This window comes from Pocillopora verrucosa, chromosome 3 (genome assembly GCF_036669915.1).
Source record: "Pocillopora verrucosa isolate sample1 chromosome 3, ASM3666991v2, whole genome shotgun sequence".
NCBI lineage: Eukaryota > Metazoa > Cnidaria > Anthozoa > Scleractinia > Pocilloporidae > Pocillopora > Pocillopora verrucosa.
The window spans coordinates 6207906-6235756 of NC_089314.1; the positions used below are offsets into that span (position 1 = coordinate 6207906).

The 27851-nt window shown below is 37.2% G+C and overlaps 5 protein-coding genes across 5 annotated transcripts; 1 reads left to right on the top strand and 4 right to left on the bottom strand.

Moving 5' to 3' along the window:
* Positions 1-323: 323 nt before the first annotated feature.
* Positions 324-4468, bottom strand: LOC136279857 (uncharacterized). Its single transcript, XM_066164228.1, has 4 exons — positions 4273-4468; positions 2657-2855; positions 1482-1874; positions 324-882 (listed from the first exon to the last, which is right to left on the bottom strand). The coding sequence occupies exons 2-4, from the start codon at positions 2697-2699 to the stop codon at positions 731-733; spliced, it is 588 nt and encodes a 195-aa protein (XP_066020325.1). The 5' UTR covers positions 2700-2855; positions 4273-4468; the 3' UTR covers positions 324-730.
* Positions 4469-7817: 3349 nt separating this feature from the next.
* Positions 7818-10862, bottom strand: LOC131777396 (PHD finger protein 23A). Its single transcript, XM_059093689.2, has 6 exons — positions 10547-10862; positions 10338-10378; positions 10076-10162; positions 9681-9828; positions 9456-9506; positions 7818-8469 (listed from the first exon to the last, which is right to left on the bottom strand). The coding sequence occupies exons 1-6, from the start codon at positions 10584-10586 to the stop codon at positions 8285-8287; spliced, it is 552 nt and encodes a 183-aa protein (XP_058949672.1). The 5' UTR covers positions 10587-10862; the 3' UTR covers positions 7818-8284.
* Positions 10863-15395: 4533 nt separating this feature from the next.
* On the bottom strand, positions 15396-22910 carry LOC131777312 (nucleoporin NUP35-like). The gene is made up of 11 exons (XM_066163815.1): positions 22811-22910; positions 22651-22733; positions 21697-21857; positions 20617-20728; positions 19236-19405; positions 18705-18758; positions 18420-18489; positions 17615-17671; positions 16889-16957; positions 16313-16462; positions 15396-15918 (listed from the first exon to the last, which is right to left on the bottom strand). Exons 1-11 carry the CDS (start codon positions 22821-22823, stop codon positions 15838-15840), a joined length of 1020 nt encoding a protein of 339 aa, XP_066019912.1. The 5' UTR covers positions 22824-22910; the 3' UTR covers positions 15396-15837.
* A 54-nt stretch (positions 22911-22964) lies between these two features.
* LOC136279750 (large ribosomal subunit protein uL13m-like) lies at positions 22965-24409 on the top strand. The gene has a single exon (XM_066163816.1). The coding sequence runs from the start codon at positions 23027-23029 to the stop codon at positions 23531-23533; it is 507 nt and encodes a 168-aa protein (XP_066019913.1). The 5' UTR covers positions 22965-23026; the 3' UTR covers positions 23534-24409.
* A 684-nt stretch (positions 24410-25093) lies between these two features.
* Positions 25094-26219, bottom strand: LOC131777391 (glucose-induced degradation protein 8 homolog). Its single transcript, XM_059093684.2, has one exon. It carries the CDS (start codon positions 26126-26128, stop codon positions 25442-25444), a length of 687 nt encoding a protein of 228 aa, XP_058949667.2. The 5' UTR covers positions 26129-26219; the 3' UTR covers positions 25094-25441.
* Positions 26220-27851: the final 1632 nt, after the last annotated feature.

The following is a 27851-nucleotide window of genomic DNA, read 5'->3' on the forward strand; positions in this document are numbered from 1 at the left end:
CCATATCGCAGCTCCCGATGGGTAGAAATCGGTGGCGACCATCTACCGACTGTGGACGACACATCGATCGACGAGTGGACGGTGATTTATTCTAAGGCTGTTACGAATACCCATAATACTACAAGTGACACGATTTTTCCCTCCTTCATGATCTTATGCATTTCTGCAATCGATACTGTTCCAATTACCCGCGGCCCAGTGGGTCTCTGGTCCTCAGTCAGCTGGCCCTCTATCTAGGAGATCGGAGATTTTAAGAACACCGTCTCTAATACACTCTTAAGCGGGATAAAAAGAGACTGTTTCTTCACGTGACTTCTGTATTTATTCATTCTCAAGGCTTGACGCTTCAATTCTACATACAAATAGGGTCCAGGAAATTCACTCAATCAAACGAATGAAGAAATGAAAACTAGCGCTTTGGGACTTACTAAAATTCGGGACGAGCGCATAGGATTGTTTTTGGTTTCTTTTTTGAAACTCTGAACGTAACTTCGGATCGGATAACATGGGACTCATCATTTGAAATATTAAGACTGTTTTGAACAGAACTAGATCGACAGGGATGAGGTCCTTCCACTAGTCATCTAAGCTTGAAGGCGAAATTCAGATGAGTAGATGTTTCTGAACGGCTTTTTGCTATTGCCCTTGCGGCTATCACGTGCATCTTGTTGTAATAAACATTTTAATAACTTACTTAGGCTACAAAATTGCTAAAATTCAGCATTCCTTTTCATTGTAAATTTGTTTGCGAGGTTTTCGCGTTTCCTCTTTTTCGCGAAATGGGGAGAAATAGCAGACCAATTAGACATAAAAATATGGCTCCACTTGCAGCCACGAAAATCACCGCCGGAGTAACATCTGGAATCGAATCTTGTACCGAAGCTGAAAAATGTAAACAACAAACTAAGTCAATACATCATTCTCACCGTAATAAGACATTTTGACTATGAAGAAGCTGAATGACATTTTTTGTACTTGATGAATACAGTGTTACTTACTCACTAAGTTATAGAGAATTTAAAGAAGTGGATATTAAAGGAAGAAAATTGCTAGCTCATTTGTTGATGAATTATTAGCTAAGAGCGGTGAAGTGAAAGAAAAGTGAGTGAAAGAGAAATAGACCGTGGTAGTTTCGCAGCTGTCGCCGTAATCTCCGTCCTTTATAATCTTCTTTATGTTTGTTTTTTTTTTCGTTTGTTTTCATTTTCCTTTTTTCCTTTCCTTTTTTATTCTTAATTTGTCACATTCGAGAGCATAAAAAAGGAGGCGGGGCTGAAGTGGGGCCTCTTGTCTGTTTTTGCTATTTTTCTTGTTTGGGGTAGAGCAGCCGTTTTAGTTTGGCGTGTGTCACTGTCTTTAAAGGGAAATTCTCTCTTTGATTTTCTTTCACATCATTAGCCAATGTAATTTTGAAAGTTCCAACCTTAAAAGGCCAGCAACCTGAACCTAATAACGATTTACACTCATGAACATGATTATACCTTTGGTGGATTTCTTGTGCAGTGCCTGATCATGTGTTTTGTTCCCTGTTGAATTCATCGCAGTGGGTTCCACTTTACTCGCTGCAATATCATCTTGAATTTTAACAGTGTGTATACTCCACATTCCGTTTGGGTGAACGTAATATTTCGCATCATCACCTGGTAAATCGTTCCCCTCTTTTCGGTGATTACTACCTGGAATGTCTTGTCGAGGAAAATTTTCCCCGCCTTTAATAGGCCTGTCTATTAAGAGTTTTTGAGCTGGTTGAGAAGTGGGTTTGATAAGTGAGATGCAAATTCCTACAGGATGCTGATAAGAAGCACTAGCTAAATTGCATTTTAATCCCTTTGCACAGCGGCCGACGACATAACCCTTGCCACCACAAGTCTGACCTGCAAAACACAAACAAATGAGCTGTGAAAAGATCTTAAACATTCATTTAACCATTTTTTAAAAGGCGAACGTGTGAAGTTTGTCACTGAAGTCCAAAACAGTTCATTGAATGATACAATCTAACACCAAAAAGTAGGAAAAGCCAGCTGATCAAAATTTGTTTTGAGGCACGATAAGGGTTAATCCACATTAAATTACCATGACAACGTACAGTTTTTGTAACACTGAACCTTAGTGTGGATCAGACGAGTTTTCAGTGAACACCCCGGCTGGTTTCAGGTTTTTTATAATCTGAGGTTTTTCACCAGAGAAAAAAATTTGACAGGACTCGTTTGCTTTCCTAACGCACGGCTTTTAAAAGCAAGATTTAACTACGGCAATATATATGGTATATATATATAGTCTATTCCAGGCCTTCAGCTAGTTGAGAGGAGTGGAAATGCAGGCACACGAAAAGTGATACGCAGACGCGTAGAGTGCGATTACCTGGTAAACAGCTGAACGCAAAAACCATAATTCGCACATTACTTTTTCGCTTATCTCCACTAACAGAGAGATAAAGGAATAATTTTTCGCAGACTTAAATGAATCCGGCAATTTTCCTCTCATTTTTTTTTATAGATAATCAAAAATCGCCGCAAAAACGTCTGAAGGAATAGCTCCATTGATGTTTAATTTGCTACAGTTGATCAACATTCGGTCATAGATTTGCTTGTGTTTGGAATTCCAATTGAAAACACATTCTCCAGAATGTCATACCATAATTGGAGACAAAACCTACCGTTAACCCGAAGACATTTGGTACAACAATTACAGACGTCCATAACGAAACCAAGAGGACAGTTTGTTTCGTTTTTGCAGTCATCTATTGCGCATGGCTTGCATCCCAGAATTCCTCCACCCGTGATTACCGCTTCAGAAATCAAGATCGAGGCGAGACTAATCAGAACATGACCCCATACCAGGGCCAAAGTAGCCTTCTGATGGAAAATGAAACAGTAGGAGATAAAGTTTTACCAGAAAATTCAGTGCCTTTTTACTGAAGACACTGTGGATCAAATGGTGGTTTGGAAGTTTTAATTACCCTCAACTGACAACATTTTAAGTTGATTGTCAGTTAGTTAACCCCATTCTCCCATAAGTGATCAAGACATAATTTCTCCTTAAAGTATCAATACAATATCAACCAGATAAGTGATGAGAACAAAGAAAAATATCAATTTGGGGATAATTAGTTGATTCGATATTAAATTCTCTGAAGTAACATTATAATAATTGTATGGTTGACAGTAAGGAGAATTTTATCTGGGAGTTAAGGGTTAAGAGGATCAGGTAAATTTTATCGTCACTCGACAATTATTCTTCGAACCCTCCCTTCCCCCCCCCTCCCCGAGCGGCAAATATTGACTGGTCGAGTCATTAGATGGATATCAGTATGTCAATAAACAGGTCAAATATTTTCAAAACTGTCTGAACATGGAATGAGGCAAATATTACCAACGGACACAGATTGAATGAAAGCCCATAAAATATAAACTGTCGTGGTTACAGACGCAAAAGAAAAATTTGGATAACACGCGAAAAAACCTGAAGAAGGATTGTGTTCTTCATACAATCGCGTGCCGGAGACCTGCTGCCTGTACCGTTATTAAAAGTCGTAACCTGTTACACATACCAGGCATCAGTTTCGTGTTTTTTTCTTCAGCCCTAACTTAGTAGATTTACCCCCAAAATATTATAGAAGAGGGGTGAGGAGGGGTTCCTATCTTTTTTCAAAAGCCGCAGCTAAAAAAAAATTGTAAAAGACTAAAGGAAAATGGTACGAGAAAAACGAAGATTTAACCCTCTCGTACTTCCAGTAAACGATATTTGGGAGCGACACCCAAATAATGTTTTATAAAAATAATTTCTTTGTGCGTTAATATTTGCTAAACTTTTATTTAAAAGAACACGACTTATTGATCGATTTTACTACAATTGCTCTCAGCCACTTTTCTTTTAGTTCCAGCAGTGATGGGTCATGTTCACCGATATATCTTAAAAATCAATCAAATTTTGCAGGTGTGTCTCAAAAGAGCAAACAAAACTAAATATGACTAAAGAGGTATAAATCAAGGTAATTTTCCAACTTAACACTATGAATTTCATTTATTAAAACTATTCTTTGTCTCAGCTGGCGCAGTTGAGATTCATTCAGTTAAAATAATGTTGTTTCATTGCAAACTGAATTAAAACCAGTTTGATATCAAATCTCGTCGCATTTACCCTATTTGGTCCACAGTGAAAAATGCCCAGACATTTACTGAATTGCAAGTCCCAACTAATGCAAAATGCAACTTAAAAAGCTCAGCCTCTGATAATTTCTAAAGTATATTTAACGCTTGGTTTTGTTCTTACCTTGCACTCCACCGTTGTGTTCGAATGTTGTAACCCACGACATAAACGTTGTGCTGGTTACAAACGTCGAGGTGTGGTTTGTGTTTAGGTTCCTTGGAAGAGCTTTACCCCTCACTTTGAATCAAAGGAGCCTAACAGGAATCTTTAAGTCACTGAACAACTTCAACAAGCAAAGCATAGCGAGGACTTTATTGGTAAGAACTGTCCGCCCCTTTCCTGACGGAGCGAGGGATTTTCCTAGCCAAAAGCCGTTCTGGAGTGACAACTGACAGGTTGTTATGAAGAAACACAATGCATGCTCAATGGGCATGACAATTTATTGAAACTAACAGGTACTATGGGGATGAGATCATCGTTTGAAGGAAGCAGCTACCTAGTCACTGTAAAGCATTCTTTCGCTAAAGTTACAAGCTTGGAGAATTTGGTAGTTTTCGTTGGAGATTTGTGGATATCTTTAAGACCTCGGCGATTTCTGCGCACAAAATTGCTGATTTTGTCGTGACACTCAACCCTGAAAGTAAATACGCACACTTTATCTCTTCGACGCCTAAGATCTCCTCTCAATTTTCTTTACTCTCTGGCATACATTTGTCACCATTTTACTTCTGAGTATTTGAAGCTAAATCAAGCAATTTTACCAGTTGTATATGATTTCCTTCTCACCACCTTTCCACTAAACAATTTGATGATATTTTGTAAGCGAAGATCATCGGTCGCTTCGCGGAGTTCTAACAAGAGGTTGTGTTGCTGTTTTTCTTCTGTCACGAGAAGAAAAAATACGAGTTTAAAAATACGAATCTCTGGAAACGAAAACATTGCTTGTCAATAGGGTAATTTTATTGTATAAACATTCAATCATCGTCGTTTTTCGCTAAATTATGAAACGTTCTTGTATTGCCTGGTCATATTTGATCTCGTACCCAGACCCTTATTGCGTGTAAAGTGTACCTGGCCAATTACGTGACTCGAAGACTGGGGGCGAAACTAATGACATAAGTGGGTAATGAGTACAGATTTCCGCCAGTGGTCAGCCTAAAGGGATATCTGGTCTGCAGGTTATCAGATTACGTGAACCTGATAATAACAGCCAAGGAGACCTATTCCCAAAACCCAACAAAAATGAGGTATACCTTACGAGTTAAAGCAATGGATTGGCGAAAGAAAACCGTAGAGACATTTCTTTGCGTTACTGCAGCCTCTTCCCTGGTCCGTTGAAAACTCGGACCACCTTGTCGACCAATCAGATGTAACTATAACTTTATCACTCCAGGGTTTATCCGTAATCTAACCTACTCCTTCACGTCTTGTGATATTGGCTGCTGTAATTACACTCTCAGTACATTGAGCGACGTAATATCAGTGTGGTTGAAAGGTGTGCAAGACACTTCTAAAGAACTAATCTGTACTAATCCGGTTAAATCTGGATTCAAAGGGGACGATCTTACAAAAAAACGCTCCGAGCCAGAACTCATTCACTCAGAACCTGTGAAAAGTCATATTTTATCGTTTTTGTTACAGTGGTTGATCAAAAATTTCAAAGGTATTATTCAAGCAATTTCCTTCTTGCAATTTTCCATCTTGCTGGGAAACAAGTACACCTATACGTGACAGTATTGATCTGTTTCTCATTGGATTTCGGCATTATATAACGCTGCCTTCTGTCACGTTTCCGGTAAACGTGCGTGCTGTTTAGTAACGCTAGCAAAGATAGCTGACCATGTGAGCAAGCGCGTGCTGAGCGCTGGAAGAAGAGTAATCAAGGGCGACTTCCATATGTCCTAGTCAAAAACACTTCCTGTAAAATGACTCCCTCGTCATATTTCACTGTTATAAATGAGTTCAGAGAGACTGCGTTTTGGTTTTTATCAGCATGAGAATTAAAGAGAAATTAAACAGTATGCCGCTTACTGGCGCAGAATAGAAGAATAACTCACGAATTACATTGTGATCTGAACACGCGTTAAGTTATACAGTTTCAATCGTTCCGCATTTTTCGTTTTTTTGTATCACAGCATAGCATCTTTCCCTACCAAAGATCAATCAGCGGCTATTTCTATTGCTCACGAATCTACCAAAGCTGGTTCCCTCTACAAATTTTAAGTTTGTGAGTTTGGTTAAATCGGGAGGAACGAACATTTTTTAAAAAAAGTTTTATTTCCTCCATAGGACAACAAAATGAGTTCTAAAAAGTCGTGTTTGGAAACAAATAATCTTCGTGGGATAGAATTAACCCCTCCTCAGTGCCAGCCAGTACAAGCCGAAGGTATTTTTTACCTCATCCAGCGACTTTGACCAGAATCAAAGTCCCAACTAGTATAATCTAAGGGTAACTTTTCGCGAGAAATCAGAGATTTTCTTCAAATTACGAGCGTCAGAAAGTCAACTTGATTGTCCTTATTGTCTCGTCCATGCATCTTCGCATCGCACACTCGGAAAAGATCAGTTGGTGTTGATTAGAAACTGACTTCAACGGTAGAAAAACGTTTATCCTTTTTTGACCTTCGGCCTATCTAATATCTTGTCTCGGTGTCAGGAAAAGGAGAGCAGTGAGTGATTGTCAGCTATCAAAACATCATGATAATTTTGTCAGCTATGTCAAGTTAAATTGAAAAATTCCCAGAAAATATCATGCGAAAAATGCCGTCCCAGCCAGGATTCTCTTGGAAATTTGCCAGCCAGCTCAGCTGAAGGTGGGGAGCAGCTATTTTCAGGATTGGGTCTGTCGAACTAAATAGAAAGCAAAGATCCTAAGATTATGGGACTTGAACCATTTGCGAAGCAAGTCAAACAAATCTTTATTTGCTAAATCTAAATCCCAACACAGATGAAAATGAAAACGCAAGCGCGCGGCCGGTAAATGGTGCGAACGTCACTTCCCGGTCTTCCCTTGGGGATCTGATATGCCCTTTTTTCAGCTTCCCACTGAGATAATTTCATTGAATTTTCTATTCACTGTTTCAAACCTATATTAGTAGTCAGTTTCCCATTCCAGACTACGACAAAGGCCTCTTAGCCCCAATGTTAATCAAGGCTCTCGTCCAAGAGAAGAATGCAACTTTTGTTACGTCACCTTACAAAAAATTGTAGAATATCGATCACCGCTAAAGGATAGTAATCTTCTTCCTAAGCAAACCAACAGTGAAGGTATTGACGAAAAGGGGAAAATGACGCAATTTACTTTGTGCTGCGCCATTCAAATCGAAACCCGCTCTACCCCACCCCCACCGACTCGTAGCATTGTGTATCGACAAGATTAAGTCACGAATAAATCCTTTAGGCTACTAAAGGCGTAAGCCGAGACCCAGAGAGTGAATAACTTCACGTGTTGCTTACACTCAAAACTCCGAATTCCTTGTAATTCGCTTTTCTCAAGTACCAATTTCCTAACTAAAGGAAAATCTTCGCACCTACTGGTACACAAATTTGCGTCCAAATTGTCTCACATCTAGCCCCTCCAACCCCGCCTCAGGCAAGTCTTCCACACCGTACCCTGCTACGAAGCTTTCCTTACCAGTTCGTAGTCGATCAGAAGAAACATGCAAGGATTTATAACGTAAAGTATTTCTTTATTCGTTAGTATTCTTTTATACAAACCGTAACGACGCAGTCCAATGAAGGACATACAAACATCATACGAACAGTCTCGGTAGCAATCGATCGCGCGCGTGCATGTAATGTACATGTAGTTGTAGTATTTCATAAAATATATACTCTTATATGACATCTTTTAAGCGCTCCTGTACAAGGTTTCGTGAAAAACTGGGTTTGGTTTGAAATTGCTAAGAAATTTACACGTGAAACTCTACCTCACCCGAGCCAACTTTTTCGCTCTTCTAACGACAAACAATCGAACAGCAGTATTCATTCACTATGCCTGTCACTCGCACTTCATCCACATTTCACCATTATTCGGTGCCTCAGTAATTACAAATTTTCATAATGAAAGCGATGACTAGCTAAGAACTAGATAGAAGTGATTGGTGTGCCAAAGTATTCTACAAAGAAACACTGACTATGATTTTAGGTTAATTGCTTTCGTCTTCGGCTGAGTTCGCACTCGATTCGAACGTCGCATCGTGTGTTTGGCGTCTCGACATTTCTGGCAGATGAACACGTCGGGAACGTTCGATTTTCGTATCTTTGCACACGACAAGTGAATCCACGTTAGACACTCGGAACATTCGATCATGGGTCGTCCTGAAAAGCAACGAAACGAATTAAGTCAACAATTTGTCGTTCATGTATGACCAGCTTAAAAATGAACAACAATTTACATTCATAACGATGAAACGATGCTTTTACAGAGTCCATACAACAAAACACTTTTCATAGACATCATCGAAAATCCGCAAGGTACAGATTTTGAAATAAACTTGAGTAACTTAAAGCTATGCTTTTAAAGAAAACTCTACTCAGAAATGCTCTTGAATTGACTTGAAGTGGAAAACTCGACCATGAAACTGAGAAACGTTACGCGACTGGTGAAAGATGAGTGACACAAAACATCGAAGATACTAGTTAAGATTTGGAAAAATTTCACCGTTCATCGTAACGACGGAAAGAAAATAAACAGAAAACCTACATTTGGTTCGCTATCAATAAAAGTATAGAGAAGTTGGGTAGTCTATGGTTGGGTGTGAATGGCATTAACAGACCGTATTGCCAGACTAGATAATTCTCTCTCGCGCTTATCGATCACAGGAATATACATTCACATGTAAAGAAGAAAACGAAGGACACTACTATGATTTGAAACTTATTACTCAGTTAGCCTTTATCTCAGCGAAGAATGCAGCGTGAGGTACTCCGAATTTCACATACAGGTTCAGAAAACTGTCTCTGTTAGCTCAACATACATAATTTTCCTCCCACCGTTCGCTACTCGAACTGATTTCACAGTAATTACTGTTTCGTTGGCAAGATAAAAAGAGGAAATACCGTTTCCAGAAGCTCAGACATGCATCAGGCAGAATTTAAAGAGTACGTGTAGTATTTGCATGACGAAAACCAGCGAATGAATAACATGTAAGCTAAATGAATCGATGGTTTGTTGTACCGACGAGGTTTCAAATGTTATGAAGTTCCGTTCTGTCTGTGTCACGTATTACACTGGAGTAATAAAAGACTAAAAGGAACGACTACTCAGGGATAAGTATCTGAATTAAAGCAAAAACAGTGCTTACCTGCGAAAGGTTTTTGGCAGTAACATGTGATTTTGTTCCACGACTCGTCATCTGCGAATAATAAAAGAAAGACATCATTTTGGCGACCTCTGCACGCCTTCGTTAAAAAAGCCAGAAATCAAAGAAAACGCACTTAAGAGTAGAAACTTCCAGAATTCCATTTTCAGGAGAAATTGAGTGACGATAAATGAGTTGCAATTTCATAGTAACTGTACTTGTACCCACCAGAGCTGTATTCCTCATCAACATCGTCGAGTAATCTTTCATCCCCACTTGAACTAGCCGGTGAAGAAGCTGTTTCACTGTAAGCCGAATCCGTACTCGACGACACGCTCTCTAGCGAATTTGGACTTCTATTGCGCTGACGAACGTCCTGAAAACACAACAACATGAAGAAGTCAGGCAACAAATTTATTCAGAGAACACGTTGAACAACGTATGTGTCATGAAGCCGACAAAAATTTTAGTGGGCCAACACAAAGAAAAATACGCTGAAAAGCGCTTGGTTCGACGAAGACGTTACTAGTAGGCAGTTTTTGTTGTTTAAAAGAGGAATGACCGGGATGTATGGACCAAACTTGTAAGAGGCACATTGCATGATAAGCTCTATTCTATCTCACCTCTTGCTTTCCTTCGTATGCGAGGATTAGGCTACAAAATGTGTTGAAATCTTCAAGCGTTCTCCGTTTCTTCGTTTGCGGAACAATCTACAAATGTAAATTTGAAACTAGATCAATCGACAAGAAATCTTTGCAGGAATATTGAAACAGAGAGCTTTGAAATTCAAGCAACGAGAAGTCGCGCTTCTGTTTGAAGTGAACAACAATGGATCGACGTAAAAATGAAGCGTTCGAACTCAAGAAACCAAACAACGCTACTCACTGTTCTACCGTCTTGCTCTGGCGGAGGCAACTTTCTTGAAACTGTTGAAAGAGAAAAGAAGCCATAGAAAAAATTAGAGATTTCAAATACCAGGCGTTTTCAAAGCTTGCTGAGCAAACGTTTGAGTCACAATCGAACGTTCGATGTGCCTTCTAACGTAACAGTACTGCATGCGTTAAAACGAAGCCACAAATCCCAAAAATTTCTACCTTTCATGGTGCCAGAGGTCATTTTCGTTGACTGTACCATAAAAAAACTTCGATTTTGTGAAACCCAGCTGATTGTGCAGCGTTTAAAGTCTCCCTAAGAAATTCCAATTCCTACACCGATCAGACTACTCGAAGTACACATCCAAGAAACTTCCCAGACTCCCTTGTGATCGCACCGAAAACGTCACAATAATCATCGGACGAGAGTGCGCTCTGATTGGCCGATACTTACATTCGGAAGCAGGTCAATAACAACACGTGACGAAATAGACAGGCTAGATTACCGCAAATTTTCTTCAAACGCGCGATAATTGTCCTTAAAAGTAAGCGCTACTTTTAGTTACGTCTTCAAGAAATATATATTTGCACGGATTAAAATGAGCTGAAATTTCTCTGCGATGATTACTTATTGAAATAAGCCATAAATGAAATAATTACGAACTCACAATTCAGATGTTGTCGCTTTAGTAAACAAACCGCAACAGCCCCGCCGAGACATAATCAGTGAAGCGTTCCCTAAACCCCACTACTGCTCAACTCCTTTAGGTAACCTGAAAAAGTAGCAATCGAATTATTAAAACCAGATTAAATGAGAAAAACACATTTATCTTCAAAGTACAATTTTACAGTATTGTCTCTTGCTGCGATACATAACTCGAGCGACGAAAATATTTCAGTTCTTTGACATAATACATATTGAATTTCAATCATGCGTGAGGCTTTTAATTATGAATGCCAACTGGTCTAGAATTGAAAACAACCAACACACACAAAGTCTCGCAAGTTAAAAGTTTCGAGCTACAAAAACAATCGTTTAAGTTTACCTGGCACAGCCTTGGTGTTACTATTCGATCCAGCGAGTCTGAAGGTTGTCACCGGCATTATGACACATCGAAATCTTTCCCGTTTACGAAGCGTTAACTTTATCTTATTCATGACGGTATTATTTCTCCTGCGCATGCGAAAAATAACTTTCGTATTTCACGCTGGCTCGTGGCCTGAAAACTATGGCTGGTTATCGGAAAAGAGGTTGCATCGTTGAAGCTGTCGAATTCATCTATCGCTTAAGAGTATTCCCACCAAATAACTTAGCTTTGGAGACCTTTCTCCCTCAGACGGGAAATATTTCACGTAGTAGACGCCGTGGTACTCCTTGATTGAACAACAGCTGCATACGATTTGGGCTTGCCTTTCACGCCGACATGCCAGCTGGTTATCAAAAAATTTAGCCAATCAGAATGATGTATGGTCTGACCCGCTCTCGTTCCCAGTTTTCCACTAAACGTCAGGCTCTATAGGGGTTAGTTAGTCTTTTTATTATTAGTCTTGTTTTTTTCTGCGCTCTTTGAAATTCGTTGCGCTATCGAACTGAACCGCACAAGAGAAATGAGGTAAATGTGGTTTTAAGAGGAAAAATAATTCAGTGTTCAAAAAATGTCCAATGTCCTTAGACAAATCGGGAACGAAGCAGGAAGTAAACCATTTCTTCCTGAGGTTCAGTTCTGCTGTAACAGTCTCCGACTTGGGTTTATTTCCTTTGCCAACTTTTCTCTAAAACAGCCGAGGGTAGACAACGAAAGATAGATACTCGTTGAAGCCTTAATGTCGTTTATTGAATTATCATGAACACGATCATCATTATTGCTATTATATAATTGTTGCAGGATTGTTATTATTATCGTTATCGTCATTATCATTTTTTTTCTGCATGACTGCAAACGTATTCGACTTAATGCTAGTAAGGTTGTTTGGATTATTTACAGTAGCTTCATTTTCTTTCTCGAGAAATGTAAAATTCCTTTCGGAGATTTTTACACTCACTGGTCTCTTGGATGAGACACAGCGCATCAAGCGTGTACAACTTTCATTTCAACAATAATAACATCTCTACTGACTCCTACAAAAAAATTGACATTTGGCGTTGATTACAGAGGGGGTTAAGGGAAAGCTCCCTAATGATGGAGGAAATCATTATGTAGATCATTCAATAATCAAATTGCAAGCAAAAACATTTGAACTGAATTTTTATTTTAAAGCCTTCAGACCTGCAATCAAATTTCACACCAACCATGGGTTATCTTAACCCAGCTTTGAAGAACCCGGGCCTGGTGAATTATTTCTTTCGGGAAGCAGACCCATGCACCTACTCAATATCCGTGCCCTGTGGAGAGATCAAAGACTAGACTAATGAATTCAGCACTTTTTGTAAGGTCCTTATGCACATGCCCAGTGAGCCTCCAGACATCTTTCCCACCTTTCATCGCTCAACTTTTATATTCATGCAGCATAAAGTGGCATTGGGTTGTTTCACTTATTTCCCATCATGGGTAGAAGACTCGTGTCACATTTTCAGAGTTAGATTCTCTTTTTCAAATTTCTCATTCTGTATTTAGCAGAAAAAAAGTACTAAAAGGAGACTGCAAGGACTTTTCAAGAATATGCTTTATTTACTACTAATGCAAAATAATAAGCTCTCAGAAAAAAGGTTAAACATATGATACAAGCTGAAATTTTGCTCAGTCCTCATATCTTTCATAACCAGTATTTGTAAAGTGCACATATCAAAAAGAACTTTCATAGTGTTTTCATCACCCTACAGTTCTAACAAAAATACTACTACTATTCAATATCCTCCTATGTCCACCTATGTCATATGTTGTTCAGCAATCCAATGAGATGTAAACATTCTACTGCTACACATATATTTGTAAACTTAAAGAAGGTTTTTTTTTCACTTCTAAATCTTGATGAAGTAAAATTTTAGTACTATCATCTGTTGAAATGACAATACAAAATTTCACTCTGTTCTGTGTCTGTGGAAGTGTAATATCTGTACCTTTCCTTTGAAGCTGCAGTCTGACTCTTCTCTAACAGAAATCTCTTAATTTTGCCAGATACATGAAACTGATTTATGCAAAAATGTTAAGATCTGCATTTACAATTCAAAATTCAAACATATTACACATTTGATAGTCTGATAATAAGAGCCCAAAAAATTTTTAATTCACCTTCAATATATGAGCAATACTTTAAATCAAATCATAAAGTTGTATCTCCTCATAATATTTTTTGAAGAGTCCAAAATTACAAACAGAAGATTCAAATTTAATGTTGTTAGTGGCATGCTTTAACAATTCTTACAAGGACGATGTATTCCTCTACATTTTTTTTGCATTGCATAATATGTATTAAGTCTAGGCCAGGTATTACTAGTTTAGGGTTTTATTACACTGTAGAGCAAAAGTACATCTTTGTAAAGTTAATTGGAGCTTGAATATTTCTTGCCAATATTCCCTTTTTACTTCATTGCCTTCTCTTCTTGCAATATAAATTTCCACACTTTCAAACAATAACTCAAACAGGAACCTTTTCATTTTCTCTTTGAAGATTTGAGTTATTGGAAGTCAAATGTACTTCATTGTTGAGAAATGATCATCATTCCCCAATTTTATCTTTTAATAACAATGGCAAAACTGCTTCCTATCACCACATTATCAACTATTATCATAACATGCTTAGACTTTTAAAAAATGCATGTTCAGGGCAAATTTGCTTTTTTGAGTGACCATCTTCAAGTACTTATGTGACTGCAGATTTCTGTTCACAATGATCATGCACATAGTTATTACTAATAATTACAGTAATTTTGCAGTAATCCAGTAAAATTTTGGGAAATGAAAGGTTTTGTGCAATCAACTTCATCTAGTTTGATTTCAACTTTTCTAATGGTCTTGGCATCTCAGTGATAATTTGATACTACAGGATTCATATGTTAAGTGAAAATTTGGTGCAACAGGCATTTTCAAGTTTGGCTGTGTATAGTTTGGTCTTGATGAAAATATATGTTTTCTTGATTGAAATACCTTTCCAAGTGAAAGTAAATTATTCCTGCTGTATTGGCCCTGAACTGGACATGCCTGACTCATTTGTACAAGGTAAAGAAAAAATTAATTCTACCCTGAGTGTAATGTTGACATTTTTCAGATGACTAAGATGAAGTTTACCTTTAAACAAATAATTATTTTTACCTTAGATTCAATACACACTCACTTACATAGGAAAGTATGCTATTAGATGGATTGGACCTAATTAAATGATCATAAAAAGATGTTTCAAATGAGATTAGAAGTTTATCAACATTGTCATCTTCCAAGAGAAACACTTGCAATCTTTACTCAGAAATTTCCGTGACTGAGAATTATTTCTAGAAGCACTAATTTTTTTTAATAAGTCATCTTGTTTCAGTTTTACTTGTACATTTCTATAAAATTGTAAAAATGCTAACCAATTTTGGCAATTTTACAGGAAAACTTCAATATTCTTTTAATTTTTTTGTCATCTAAGTATTAGCAATGAAATAGTGCTATTAAACCTTTAACTCCTAAGAGTGACTGGCATCTTATTTCTGCTTCCTGAATAAAGCATTAATATCACAAGAATTGAGGAAAAGATCACCAAATGAAGAAGCTGTGGATTGTTAAACAAATTCTCCTCCTCAGCACCTTAGGAAGTTCATGGAGAACAGTATGGAGTAATTTCATAAAAAGATGCTTCAATCAGCCCACAAGGGCAAAAAAATACCACAACTGTGATTAACATTTCATCTAGCTTTGTTGAGATATTCAGACTGAGATGTAATGTAAAGACGCAACTTTCAGACACAGTGTGGTCTGTCTGTGGTCTCACATGTCAACATACTCATTTTAAGGTCCATTTGTGCTTTATTTACAATAACAACAAAGGAAAGAGACTGCATTATAGGCTTTGTGAAAAATATTTTATTTGCTGCTATTTCCAAAAAAAACCTCTTCTCATAGTACCAAGGTCATCACAGAAAGTTGGACATTCATCATGGCAAAAAAAAAGTTTATTATCATATATCTGAATATGTGACTAATTGACTTTATTAATGTCAGCATTCTTAAAAACATTGCAGAATAAACATTGATGCTTATACAGGAAAGGTTTGTTCCAGGATCCATTTTCTGGACTTGTGTTCATCTACTTATTTACTATTTATCTACACCACACGCCAGTCCAGATCAAAACTTACCCTTTCTGTTAGTACTCTTTTTACTGTTGTTCAAAAAAATGTCCTCAGACCTCATCAAGGCATTAATTTGTTCTGTATTCTTTGGATCTTTATATTTCAAACTCCTTTTTAAGCTCTAAAATTAGTTTGGCTTCCTATAACAATAGTATCACATCTGTTACCTAGTTTCACATGCATGGCAAATTCTGAAATAATTTTGAAATAGATAATATCTATGCTGAATTTTAGATCCTTTCATTCACCACCCAAATATATACTCCATTGCTTTAGAGACAATGTTTGCATCTTTCTGTGGATTCCTGGCTCCATTGGAGACAACCTGCCAACAAAAAAAATACATGTTTCAGAATCTTACATTTTGTTTTTTCCCCAATTAATATTTAATCCAATAAATGGTTTGAACCTAAGGCGCAACATGTAATGGTTTGGTCTGATTATCCAGGTGAGTGTAGTCCTGAGAAGGACTGATGTTTTGACAACTTGAGCCAAAGTCATCATCTGAGTAATGAAAAGAGACATATGCTCCAGAAACAAAATAATATGTCACTGCCATAAGAAAAAAACAACAACAAAACTACAAATTGCTTACAAGTAAGCTTAAAATTTTAGCAACTGGCTTCACTATTTTAAATGTAATTAAAAAAACCTGGCTATTAACTTGTGATTCTGTTTCAAGTAAAGTTTGTCTCATATAAAGACTTCACTCAGATTACCTGATGGTCACTTCGAGCTGCTTGGTAAGCGGCAGTCAATGGTCGCACTGGAACAGGTTTACTCACTGTTGGAGATGTCATCATGGTTTCATTCCTGTTTGACGATAATGGTGTGCTCATATTCTCTTTCCCAAAGGTTTCCATCACACTCTTTAACAGTAAAAAATGTAGCAAGTGTTAAGATGTGCTGCATTTCTTACTGAGTCAAAGTTCAAAGAGCTGCTGAATGAAGATTACACTCAATGCAACATCCTTTCTAAATGCTCAATGACAGAGAAATTCAAGGACTGATCATTTAAGATCTGTGAGACGTAGGGGGTGGTATTTTTAAATTTATAACTCTTCCCAAACCCCTACCCCCTCCCCCCCACCCTTCCACTCCTCCACCGAAAAAAGATCCAATCAGAGGATTTGACCCACCAGCTGAACCTGATGCTTAATGCTGGATATAACCCTTTTAGAAACTGCCAGCCCCTCAGGGAACAGAAGCTGGACCTAAAATAGTAAATTTAATGTATAATTTATCTGGACTTGGCAGTGGTTGATCTGTAAAATGCTGTAAACACCAAATCTTACCTTCTCAATACAAGGCATGACACCAACCATAATGTTACTGCCATAAATCTTTCCATTTTTACTGAGAGCCTGAAGAAAACAAATAGTCAGATCTTTAGATATAAGTAATCCTTGCAGCTATGAACGCTACTGAACTAGTAGTTGAAATGAGACCTGAAAAAAAATTTCATGCCCATACAGGATTTGAACTCATGACCTCTGCGATACCAGTGCAGCGCTATACCAACTGAGCTAACAAAATTTTCATATAATTATTTCCAGTCATTAATCAGATCTTGTTGTGTAATTTTATGCTGTAAAAGTCATTTTCTAAACTTCAAACAAACACAGGCTATCATCAGGATTTTTCATGAGAGGAATGGCACATGTTATAATGAGGGAGAAAAGTAGATGAAATAAATATTCCAGGGTTCAATGAGTACACTGAAAAAATGTAAAGATTACAGCTGTAGCTATTTTGATCCGCATTTTCAAAAGATCAGTTTTTAAAATGCTTTGTGTCTATTCCAAAATGTAAAGTTGTTTTTTTTTACTTTCATCTTCTTTGGAGATTTATTGAAAAAGCTTTGTTTTTGCAGGAAAATTTATCCAAATAAGTGTATAAAGAAGGTCTTACCATTTGAAACAAGTTACTTATTGGGAAGTAGCTGTGCCTGACATGTGCTATACAGCTGTAAATGGTTAGATAACTTAAGAATCTTAGCAATAGTTTTTTATTTTACTCACCTTTTTGGCTTGAAGTTTTGACTGATACTGAAGATGCAACCAGTTCCCTTTGGATGTCTAAATAAAATTTTGGAATCATGATAGTTAGTTTTAAAATACTATCACATCAAATGCACTATTTACATGCATCTATTATTTCATAACTAGTTCAATTCTGGAAAGGAGAAAATTGACCCGACCTTCAAGTTGGATCTTCTAAGTGAAAGCTATTAACCCTTTAACTCCTGGATCAAATTTGTACTTCTCCTTACTGTCAACCATACACTTGTTATAATGTGAGTTCAAAGAATTTAGTATCGGATCAACTAATCATCCCCACATTAATATTTTCTTTTTTCTCATCAATTATCTGGTTGATATTGTATTGATATTGTAAGGAAAAATCCTGTCTTGGTCACTCATGGGAGGTAAATGGTTAACGACATGTACTTACAATAGACTCAACCTCTTGTTCTGTTTTAAGTGCTGCTGCTATGAACACGATTTGGTATTTTTCTCACTCAATTCCAATTTTATATCAGCAAAATACTGATTGTTGCTGCATAACATTTCAAAAAAAGTCTAAATTTCTTGAGTAATTTCTTGTTTAGGTTACCAAGGTGAACCTTAGTAACCTTTAAATAAAAAGTTTCTCCCCTTTGCTTGTAACATAAATCAAACATCTGGGTCACATTCTTCCCAGTCTACATTAACTCTGTCAAATAACTTTTCAGGTTTTCAGACCTTAAATGCTCTTGAAAGGAACTATTTTTGATCCTTGTGATGATCTGAAAGTCATACTAACAGCAACCTCAGCAAAACTTACCACACTTTTCATGATGTTACCATACTGAGAAAATTGTTGCAGGATAAATGAGGAAGCAGCTGGTGGGAAACTGATTAAAAAACAATGACAAATAAAAAAATAATAAATAGATAATAATAATAATAATTACAATAATAAATAAACAAATTAATAATTAGGAACAAGATTACCAAAAAATTAAAACAAATTCATTTACAAAAATTAAGAAAATGTTAGTCAACTTATGCTCTTTTATATTGGAATTATTAAAAAAATCTACTATATTAAGTAATAGATATATCTTACCCAAATACTGTTACCCAGCATTCATCTAGTATGTCATCACTTGATATCGCCATCCTAAAATACATGTCACCAAATTGTACTCAATTTTTTTTTAAATTCTCGTGGGTAGACTTTCCATCTGATTTGTCTTCAACTTACTCTGTCTGTACTTCAGTATCAGATAAGGGTAAAATAATCACCATATTTCCTTGAATAACCACCCACAAAATCCAGCATCATGAACCCCTTTGCCACATCACATCCATATACAAGGTATCACATTTCACATTGATCACATAAAATGTGTAAGAATATCTTATTTTATCACAATTGGCAGTAATGTCGCAATCTGATAGACCAATTCACTGTTGTCAGTAAGAGTACAGACAAAACCACACACATCAATGTGTCACGCAATGGCTGCGTGCCATGGGTTCACAACACTTTGACCACTGTGATGACAAATATCTTTCACGATCAGAGTACAGACCATGCTAAACCACTGTGGATTTGTTAGATAGAAATGTCTATAATTTATAAAAGTTCACTAACCCTTGAGTGTAGAATGGATCAATCTGTGTTGGTGAAGACAATGGGCCATGCTGAGGACTGAAATGTTGTGAATCTACACCAGACATTGTGGCATTACCACCTGGGGTAGAATATCCAGAACTCTTTCTAACAGATGTCATAACAGCAGTGGCCATGGTCACATCCATTTGCTGTAGAATAAATCATAATCAGCAGAAGTAATCAGAGATGAGTGAAGCAAATTGGATTCTTATTTCCAAATTGTTCAGAAATTTCAAGACAGTTGTGTATGTTTCCAGGCTTAGGATCACCTTGTTCAATATTCATTGTCAATTCTATTAGCTGTATAAACAGAATTTTTAACTTCTGAAAGTGACTTGCATATAATTTCTCCTGAAAGTATAACCCCTGCATCATGCAGAAAGGTCATGGGAATAATGGAAATGATCACCAACTAAAAATTATCTCCATTGATAAACAAATTCTCCTTGTCAGCGCCTTAGAAAATGTATGGAAACAGTAAACAGGAGAATATGAATACAGGACATTTCGCACAAAAGACTTTCCACACAAGTCTTTTAGCACAAGTTTTGGACCGTTCGCACAATTCTTAGCGGTCATTTCGCACAATAATTATAAGTGAGAAACATCAATATAAAAGGTATACTAATTAATACTGATAAAACATTTCACCTGCACATGTCACTTTCAATAAGATCCAATGGCGAGAAGGTAGACATTTATTTACATAATAACTTCAACTAGATCGAAATGCTTGTGAACACGATCACTATTCTTACTTGAAGAAAGGAACAAATCTTTCTCTATGAAAATGTAAAGAACTCCCTATTCAAATGATTACTTCTTTTACTTTTCCTTTGTTAAACAAAAAACCTTTTAGTTTTGACAGTATATCATCCACTACAAACAAACGAACATGACGACCCAACGCTAACTGCTGTAAGGGTGTAAAGGGTCACTACTTGGCAAATGATCAAGTGATATTCCACCAGAGCAAAAGGCGCAGGAGATTATTTCATCATTCAACAAAATAATACTAAGATGCATAGATGACATCAGCATTTGCTTTTTTTTTTTTTATAAGATAACAATATAACACAAATAGATTGCATGCTGCCATGGGTATGTACAGTAAAGTAATAGATCAAAGAAGGCTACAAAATATGGTAAGAATATCTGTGACACACTTGGCTGCAAAATCGTATATGCATTTTTGTTTTTACCACATTTTGAGAAGGGAGCAGTGATACTTGTAGTCACTTCATGCTAAGGAAATTGGGATAAGTTCCAGCTTTGGGGGGGGGGGGGGAGGGGGGAAACTTGGCTGAACAACACACTTCATCTTTCACCTTTTTTTCTGTAGTACAGTGGCCATAGTTACCTGTTCTCTGTTGAAAGGAGAATTTGTGAAATCTGAACTTCTCGCATCGTAAAGTCCTTCAACAGGAGGTGCACTGATGGAATCTTTCGGAGTACAATCCACAGTAGATGATCTAAATAAAAAGACAGAAATAAAGTATTTACAAAACAGGCAAAATGCATGATTTTTCATATATGTTTGGCTCAAAGAGAGGAAAAGAGAAAATTAGCCACAGTATGGCTGCAAGATGTGAGGTATTTGTTTTACTTTGTTCTGTTTTTATTTGGTTTGTAATAATATACATGAAAAAAAAAAGCCTGTCTGATTAGCTGAAAATTAGTGGTAACATGTGTACATATAGCATGTGTGCACTGCCAAAATTTTGTCACTCTTGACTATCTGTGATGTGTTTTACATGAAAGTATTAACAAGTAACAACATGATTTCTCATGCAGTTTGGTGTAAATAAGCACTTGTATTTTTCAATTTTTTGTGCAATTTTGTTGCTTTTGATATATTTACTTGTGCTCATTTAGACCAAATTGCACTCCCTATTAAATTATTACTTGTACTTATTATCATTTCATTAGTCTACCTATTTCATCCCTGTCCCTCCATCACTGTAAGTAACATACTAATACATATAGATTTAGCCAAGCCTAAAAGTGGAACTCTCATTTTTTTTTTCCTGCACGTCTCAAGGGCACAACGCCTTGCCCCGGCCAGGACTAGAACCCAGGTCATCTGACCACTGGACTACTGGACAAAGCGGTGGCATTGGCGTGCCCGCAGTACACTTGACCATGCATGTTAAAAGTAGCACCTTGTATGGTCATACAGTCGTACAGTTGTACAACCAAATTTTTTCGGCTTGATGGGTTACTAGTATTTTGTATAGTTATGGGGCTACGCTCTGCGAGCTCCACTATTAGTTATGAAAGCCCATACTTCATAAGTCCTATGGTTTTTTTGGGCTTCCTTCCCATTTTCTCCAACCTGGTTAGTACAGTGTTTGTGGTTGTATGGCGGGAAAATAAAATTGCTGAAATTATATTCTCAATTATATTTTGGGCCTGTACATTATTTAAGGCAGTATATAACCTTGCAGGTGTCCTGTCTAATTTGTTTCCAAGTCCTTGGGATCTAAGTGGTGTTCCAAATTGATGCTGGTACTGTCGTGGTGATGAGAATGTTCCTGCCTGACCAGGGCTTCCATTGTATGATCCTATAGAAGAGCCCAAAGGTCTTGCTCTTGGGAAGGGCTGTGAAAACAAACAAAACTAAGTAAAATGCCCATGGAATTTAGAATAGGTGATGACATGACTTGCAAATTGCTCTCACCCTTCGGGCTCATACAATTTTGTTGTCTTTGAAAAATCACCTTGTGCTTATCAACACCAAATTACAATCGAAATCAAGTTACTACTTGTTAATAATGTACATGAAAAAAAAACATCACGGAAAGTCAAGACAGACGAAATTTTGAAAGCATCTGCACGCTCTTTGTAATTTGCACTCATATTACCACCTTGCACTCATGCTACAACTTTGCACTTGGGTCACATGAGAATGACCTCATTTTAAGCCAATCAGAAGCAGGTAATTTTTTCATGTGCATTATTATCAGGGTTAAGCAGCCTATTGGTAAATTATTAACAAGAGATCTCTCACAAAGTTACTAGGTTCTAAATGATATGCTGTATTTGGAGTTCTTTTTCTCTGTGCATGTCTGTCTTTCACCAAATGACACCATCGTTCATTCAATTTATCATCCTAGGACAAGGAAATTGATGAGGAAATTTTATCACAAATCGCCTTGAAAATTAATAAATCAAAAGGGTAGTCAAAGGCAAGAGTTCGTTGGTAGTAAGTAGCATTAATACGTAAAATATGGCGCCAAATTTAAACAAATTACAAATGATAATGAACAACTCAAGAATAAACGAATATTTTTCTTAGAGAGGTACATAAAAACAAAATCTAAGCGATCAGTGTTCATTAACAAAACAGCAATGAATCGATCAAAGATTTAAGTTACTCTTGAATCTAACATACCGAAGCAGCCGGCGAATTGCCGCCAAGGAGATACTGCGGCAAATAACCAGGAGATGATGGAGAACTCATGTGATGTTCGTGAACTGAATAATCAGAGAAGAAAAGAAACGGTAGTCATACTCAATGTTTAACTTGACTGAGCGATCTAGTGGTGTTTTACCTTGATGATCCATGGCGAATTTGCTCTTTCCTGAAAATCGAATAGATGCCGATTCACCTTGCACAGCGGACTTTGTTAGAGAGACAATCCAAGATAGAATAAGTGACTTAGAAAATGTGGTTGCGCGTGCGCAATTTGCATTGATATATAGGCTGCCATTTTGATCGTGAATCGTGAAGGTGGTCAGCTTCATTGCGGCGTGCAGTTGCGTGTAAAATGACTTTCCTAAACCGTGCCAATCAAAGTTTTTTAACCCATGCTCGCCTCTGGTATCTTGTAGATGCGAAGGATCAGATCAATGGACGCTTAGCTTCGTATCTAAGCCAAGTTTTGCAAGGAAAGACAAAACCTATATACCATCATACAGATGATGTTGGTGATTACGTTGTGGTGATCAACACGAGACATATTGTTTTATCTGGTACCAAGTGGAAAAATAAACTTTATCGTCATCACACTGGTTATCCGGGTGGATTAAAATCTATAACTGCAAGAGAGCTGCACAAGCGAGACGCTACAAGGATCCTATGGAGGGCTGTCTATGGAATGCTTCCGAAAAACAATCTCAGACCTATTTGGATGAACAGATTGTTCCTTTTTGAGGACAATGAACATCCGTACGCGGAGAATATTTTTGCCAAATTGGAAGGCCCAGCCCCCTTACCCAAAAGACTGGAAGAATTCACAGTAGAGGAAATCGAAAACTATCCGAAACTCTTTTGATCAATATTTTGGATGCTAGCCCTCATTAACTCCAACCATCATTGCCTTTTCAACTGTGAGAATGTAATTTTTGCAGAGATAACATCAAGATGAAAAACATGATGAAAATTTTGACTTAACATTTTCATGAGTCAATGGATGACTTTAGCCGTCACATGTGGTGTTTGGCTCACTAGTTATATGCACATGACATGAAAAATAACAAGTACAATTCATCATTTCATGGTCAACCACTTTATCCCATTTACCTAGTAATTTCAAATAAACCGTGTTTTTTTTTTTTGAGGCAATGACACAATTAAAACCATGAATTAACCATCAGTTGCCTATTATTTCATTTATTTACCTCTGTCATTTACTGTATATTTTGTAGTTACATGTAAGCACCTGATGTCCTTTACTTTACTTTTTGTGGTTCTTGCCACAGAACTCCGAGGTGCTATCCGACTTTCTTGCCATAACCCTTTCAATTCGAAGATCTTGGTAGTAATTCTCCTCACTGTCTGCCATAATTCTTATGATGTTATTTTGGATAATTTGGTTATCAACTGATAATTTATATTTCTTTTCATTCTTACTTGTCTGGTTGCATTAGAGGATTAAACAGTGTGTAACATAGGAAGGTTCAACAACCTAAAAGTTTCTTTCTTGTAATTTAAAACAGTCTTAATTACTCCTTCAAAATGACTTTATCAGGTCTTGAGTAGGATTCATAATTATGGGCCAGATTAGTCTTATTTCTCCCCTATGACTTATTTTACCTGTCTGTGTTGATGAAAAGTTCACACAGGAGCCTGTGTATGTTTTCAAGTTGCTGATGACCCAAAAAATAAACTGTAAGGCTCAATGACCACCACCCTCTCAAGTCCAGTCCAGGTAGTAATCTGTAACTGTGAGGGGGGGTTGGAAACTGCCACTGACTTCTTAAACTGCAGCTATTAAACCAAATTATGTTAGCATGCGAGGCAAGAGAATTTCTGTAGTGTTTTTTTTTTTAATTTGCTGATTAGAAAAGCTTTTTCCATGCTTGTCATGGGTGATTCCAATTCTTGGAGAAAAAAAAACTTTAGGCATAACAATGAAACTCCATAAAATTCATGTAACTAAATGCATTGTTTTCTTTTTCTTGTCAAAAAAAGGGAAAAATTAGTGATTACATACCACCTTTTCAATGCCTAAAAAGTAACACAATAACCGTTCATGCAAGGTTTGTGCTTATTTATTGACAATCCCCATAGGTAACTGGTCAAGTTGCCTGGAAGTCATCTCACCCCAAGTCAAGAGGGGAGGAACCTTAGTCATGTCACCTGAAATTTTAGTCATGTCACCCAAACACAAAAGTCAAGTTGCCCAAAGAAACAAATACTTGAAAGAACAGACTTTCTGACTATAAATAAGCAATAAAGTTGAGAAATCTTTATCACCGAAGTGATGTTTGTTTCCAATAACACCATGAAGATGATGGTCAGAATAGAAATATGTTCCTCTGACAACTCTTAAAGTGTTGTTCGCTTCTGACAACAAAGGGAAGCTCTGTTCATTTCTAATAACAAAATCAAGCATTGTTTGGTATGTACTAGTTTCTTACTCACAGATGTTTCGTAAACTTGAGAAATCTTACCTTTGTTTCTCACAATACCATGAAAAAAACCCTACAACTGTTACAAGAGTATTGTATGGCTCTTTATTGAGTACACAAGTTCACAAGTAACTGGAGTTGAACATACTTTCCCAGAAAATTAGTTGAGCCAACACATAATACGTGTATGCTCCACCAAAACTGTGCTCTCTTAAGTCTAGAATGGGTCACCCCTTGATTTGGGAAGACCAATGCTTTCTGTACGAAGTTTGGCTTTATTAGTCAAAGAAATACCTTTCACCGTTCAATATTCATCAAGCTTTTTTGTCTTAGAGTGAACCATCAAAAGTACCGTTTGCAACATCTACCATTTTGGGGAACTTTGCTTTCTTGGTGTCCAACTCTGTTTGCGCCCACAACAATAGTTTTAACAAATTAGACAACTTGGGTGAGGTTTCTCTGTGTTCTGCTTCCAGAATGGCAGCATTCAATTCACTAGCAACCTTTTGTCTTTGTGAAGTACACAGCAATTCACCAAACGGTGAATCCTCAGGGTTATCAAACGCCAGCAAAGCCATAGTTCGCTCTAGTTCTTCCAGGAACTCGGGAGATTCGTTGCCTTGCTCAGCAAGCTGGTTTTGGGCAAAATCAACAGCCGATTCAATGTCTTTTTCACGAATTAACTCGATAAGGCGTTGTTGCTGAAGATGAAAATACAGATGCGGTTTGCAGTCGAGTATCTCCGGGTTTAACTTGTTCGTCAGAGCGATTGCTTCTTCGATGTCTCCACGTTGGACAGCGGCTCTTATTTTAATCCTTTCGTCGAGATTTTCCAGCGGAGCACAAGGCTGCGTGCCGGATTCCATTTTAAATTTCTCGGCAGCCTCCTTGAAGCCCTCTGTAACAAGGTAGTCCATAATCAGACGGTTCATGTCTGCTCTCTGAAATCGCATGTCTGTTAACTTTGTCATCCACTCCTCTCTATTTCCTTCTTCTCCTTTTTCTGCCTGGTTCATCTGAAAGGAAAAACAGCTTTTCTTCGCGGTACAAAAGTCAGAAATTGTTTGAAAATACAACACTTCATAAATATTGTTTGGACAAAATGGCGGGTTGCGTTATGCTAGTTACTGCGCATGGGCGAAGCTAGTTTCAAATCGAGGCTACTCTCTCGTGTCCTCTTTCCCTCTTTGCTCTCTCGCGATCTGAGGTAGGCGAAATAGCATTTGAAATCGTCCACCATCCTAACTTTAAAGCAACCATCAGACGATAAATTTCATATGAAAAGATTCTTTGATAGTATTTGTTTCCACTTTGCTCCTTTGCCTTTTTATATTACGTTTATCTTAGATTCAAGCAATGTCTGAAGTTTCTCGGTATCAGGAAATCTTTACAAGTTGTTATTATTTCAACATTCGAGCAGTGAATTTGGCTTGGTTTAGAAAATGAAATAATTAGTGATTTCAAGGTCATAGTACTATGTGAGAATATGCTTCACCATACAAAAATACAATGGTTTCAGAATTTTTTCTGTCGTGGTGCACGTTTACAAATTCTGTATCTGTTCATCATTTTATGTTCGGAACGGTACGAGTTAGTTGAATTGTGTAGCAAGTGTTTAACATAATCTAATAACGGGTTGTTCTCTTCTAACGTGTTATACAAGAACCAATAATAACTACTTCTATTATTGACAAAAGCTACGCTACATTCTGTGTCGTTCCTATATCAATCTCAGTGGGATGACAGCAATGAGCAGATCACTTCAGAAATTTTTATCGATATAGTTGTTCTGCATATGTGAAACTTCTGCACAATGAACACAAGTGCATCACAAAAAAGTGAACAGACGAGCATCTTGGCATTCTTGTAAAGGTGAAAATGTGTCAAACGTTCTAGAAGGAGATGTGAAATGAGGTCTAATTGTGGCATAGTCTATGACTACTGTCTTTCTTCATTGTTTCATAAATCCCACTACCCAATGTGTTTATTTGTATGTTCGTTAAAAAAACTAAGTCTGTGAAGAAATTATTGTTATTCTCAGATAGATAATAGCCTTTAACTCTGTCTTTAGGAACACCAATTATGATAATTAAATATTCAGTCTTATGGTAGATCAATTACAAGGTTTTGGGAAACCAACTATAGTATTTGTGGGGCTTATTTGTCAGAGTCCTACTGCAATGGTTATAGTTTTACCCTCGATTTCAAAATATGACATTGGGCACTGTGCCAAGCTTTAGCCCTTCAAATTCTAAGGTCTGATTGTCAATTCTCCCCTCTAGCTACTAAACATTTCCTTGTAAATAAGTTGCGAGAATTTGGTGTTAGATCTAGATAAGAGTAGAGTAGAGTAGAGTATTCTCATGACCTGTTTTCTGGGTAATGTTTTGTTATTATAGTGGGAAATTACATGTTGATCACTTTTGGGAGTTTGAGGGTTAAAATTCAGTTTGAAGTTCTCATGACTACCTTGCATTCTGATTGGGAGAGTTTCTGTTTTTGTCATTATTTACATGGAAGGTTCAATGTTAGATGGTTCTATAAGTTCACCATAAGGGAGATTTTATACTTAAAAAATTTGAAGTCCCAGATTTGAGCCATGTGTTGCTCAGCATGTATCATATATGTGTTAAAATTATTGTATCTTTGAATTCAAATTTCCAGCTGACCTAGGACAAAATGGGAGCATACAAGTACCTTGAGGAGCTTTTCAAAAAGAAGCAATCTGACCTTTTACGG

Coding starts and splice junctions, on each gene's coding strand:
- LOC136279857 (XM_066164228.1), bottom strand. CDS start 2,699: ATGGACGTCTGTAATTGTTGTACCAAATGTCTTCGGGTTAACG. Junction 1,875..2,656: donor CAAATGTCTTCGGGTTAACG/GTAGGTTTTGTC, acceptor TGTGTTTTGCAG/GTCAGACTTGTGGTGGCAAG. Junction 883..1,481: donor GCACAAGAAATCCACCAAAG/GTATAATCATGT, acceptor TACATTTTTCAG/CTTCGGTACAAGATTCGATT.
- LOC131777396 (XM_059093689.2), bottom strand. CDS start 10,586: ATGGTACAGTCAACGAAAATGACCTCTGGCACCATGAAAG. Junction 10,163..10,337: donor CAGAGCAAGACGGTAGAACA/GTGAGTAGCGTT, acceptor TTACATTTGTAG/ATTGTTCCGCAAACGAAGAA. Junction 8,470..9,455: donor CTGCCAAAAACCTTTCGCAG/GTAAGCACTGTT, acceptor GTTGCTTTTCAG/GACGACCCATGATCGAATGT.
- LOC131777312 (XM_066163815.1), bottom strand. Junction 18,759..19,235: donor GATCCATTCTACACTCAAGG/GTTAGTGAACTT, acceptor CATGTATTTTAG/GATGGCGATATCAAGTGATG. Junction 16,958..17,614: donor CAAAACTTCAAGCCAAAAAG/GTGAGTAAAATA, acceptor TGTTTTCTTCAG/GCTCTCAGTAAAAATGGAAA.
- LOC136279750 (XM_066163816.1), top strand. CDS start 23,027: ATGACTTTCCTAAACCGTGCCAATCAAAGTTTTTTAACCCATGCTCGC.
- LOC131777391 (XM_059093684.2), bottom strand. CDS start 26,128: ATGAACCAGGCAGAAAAAGGAGAAGAAGGAAATAGAGAGGAGTGGATG.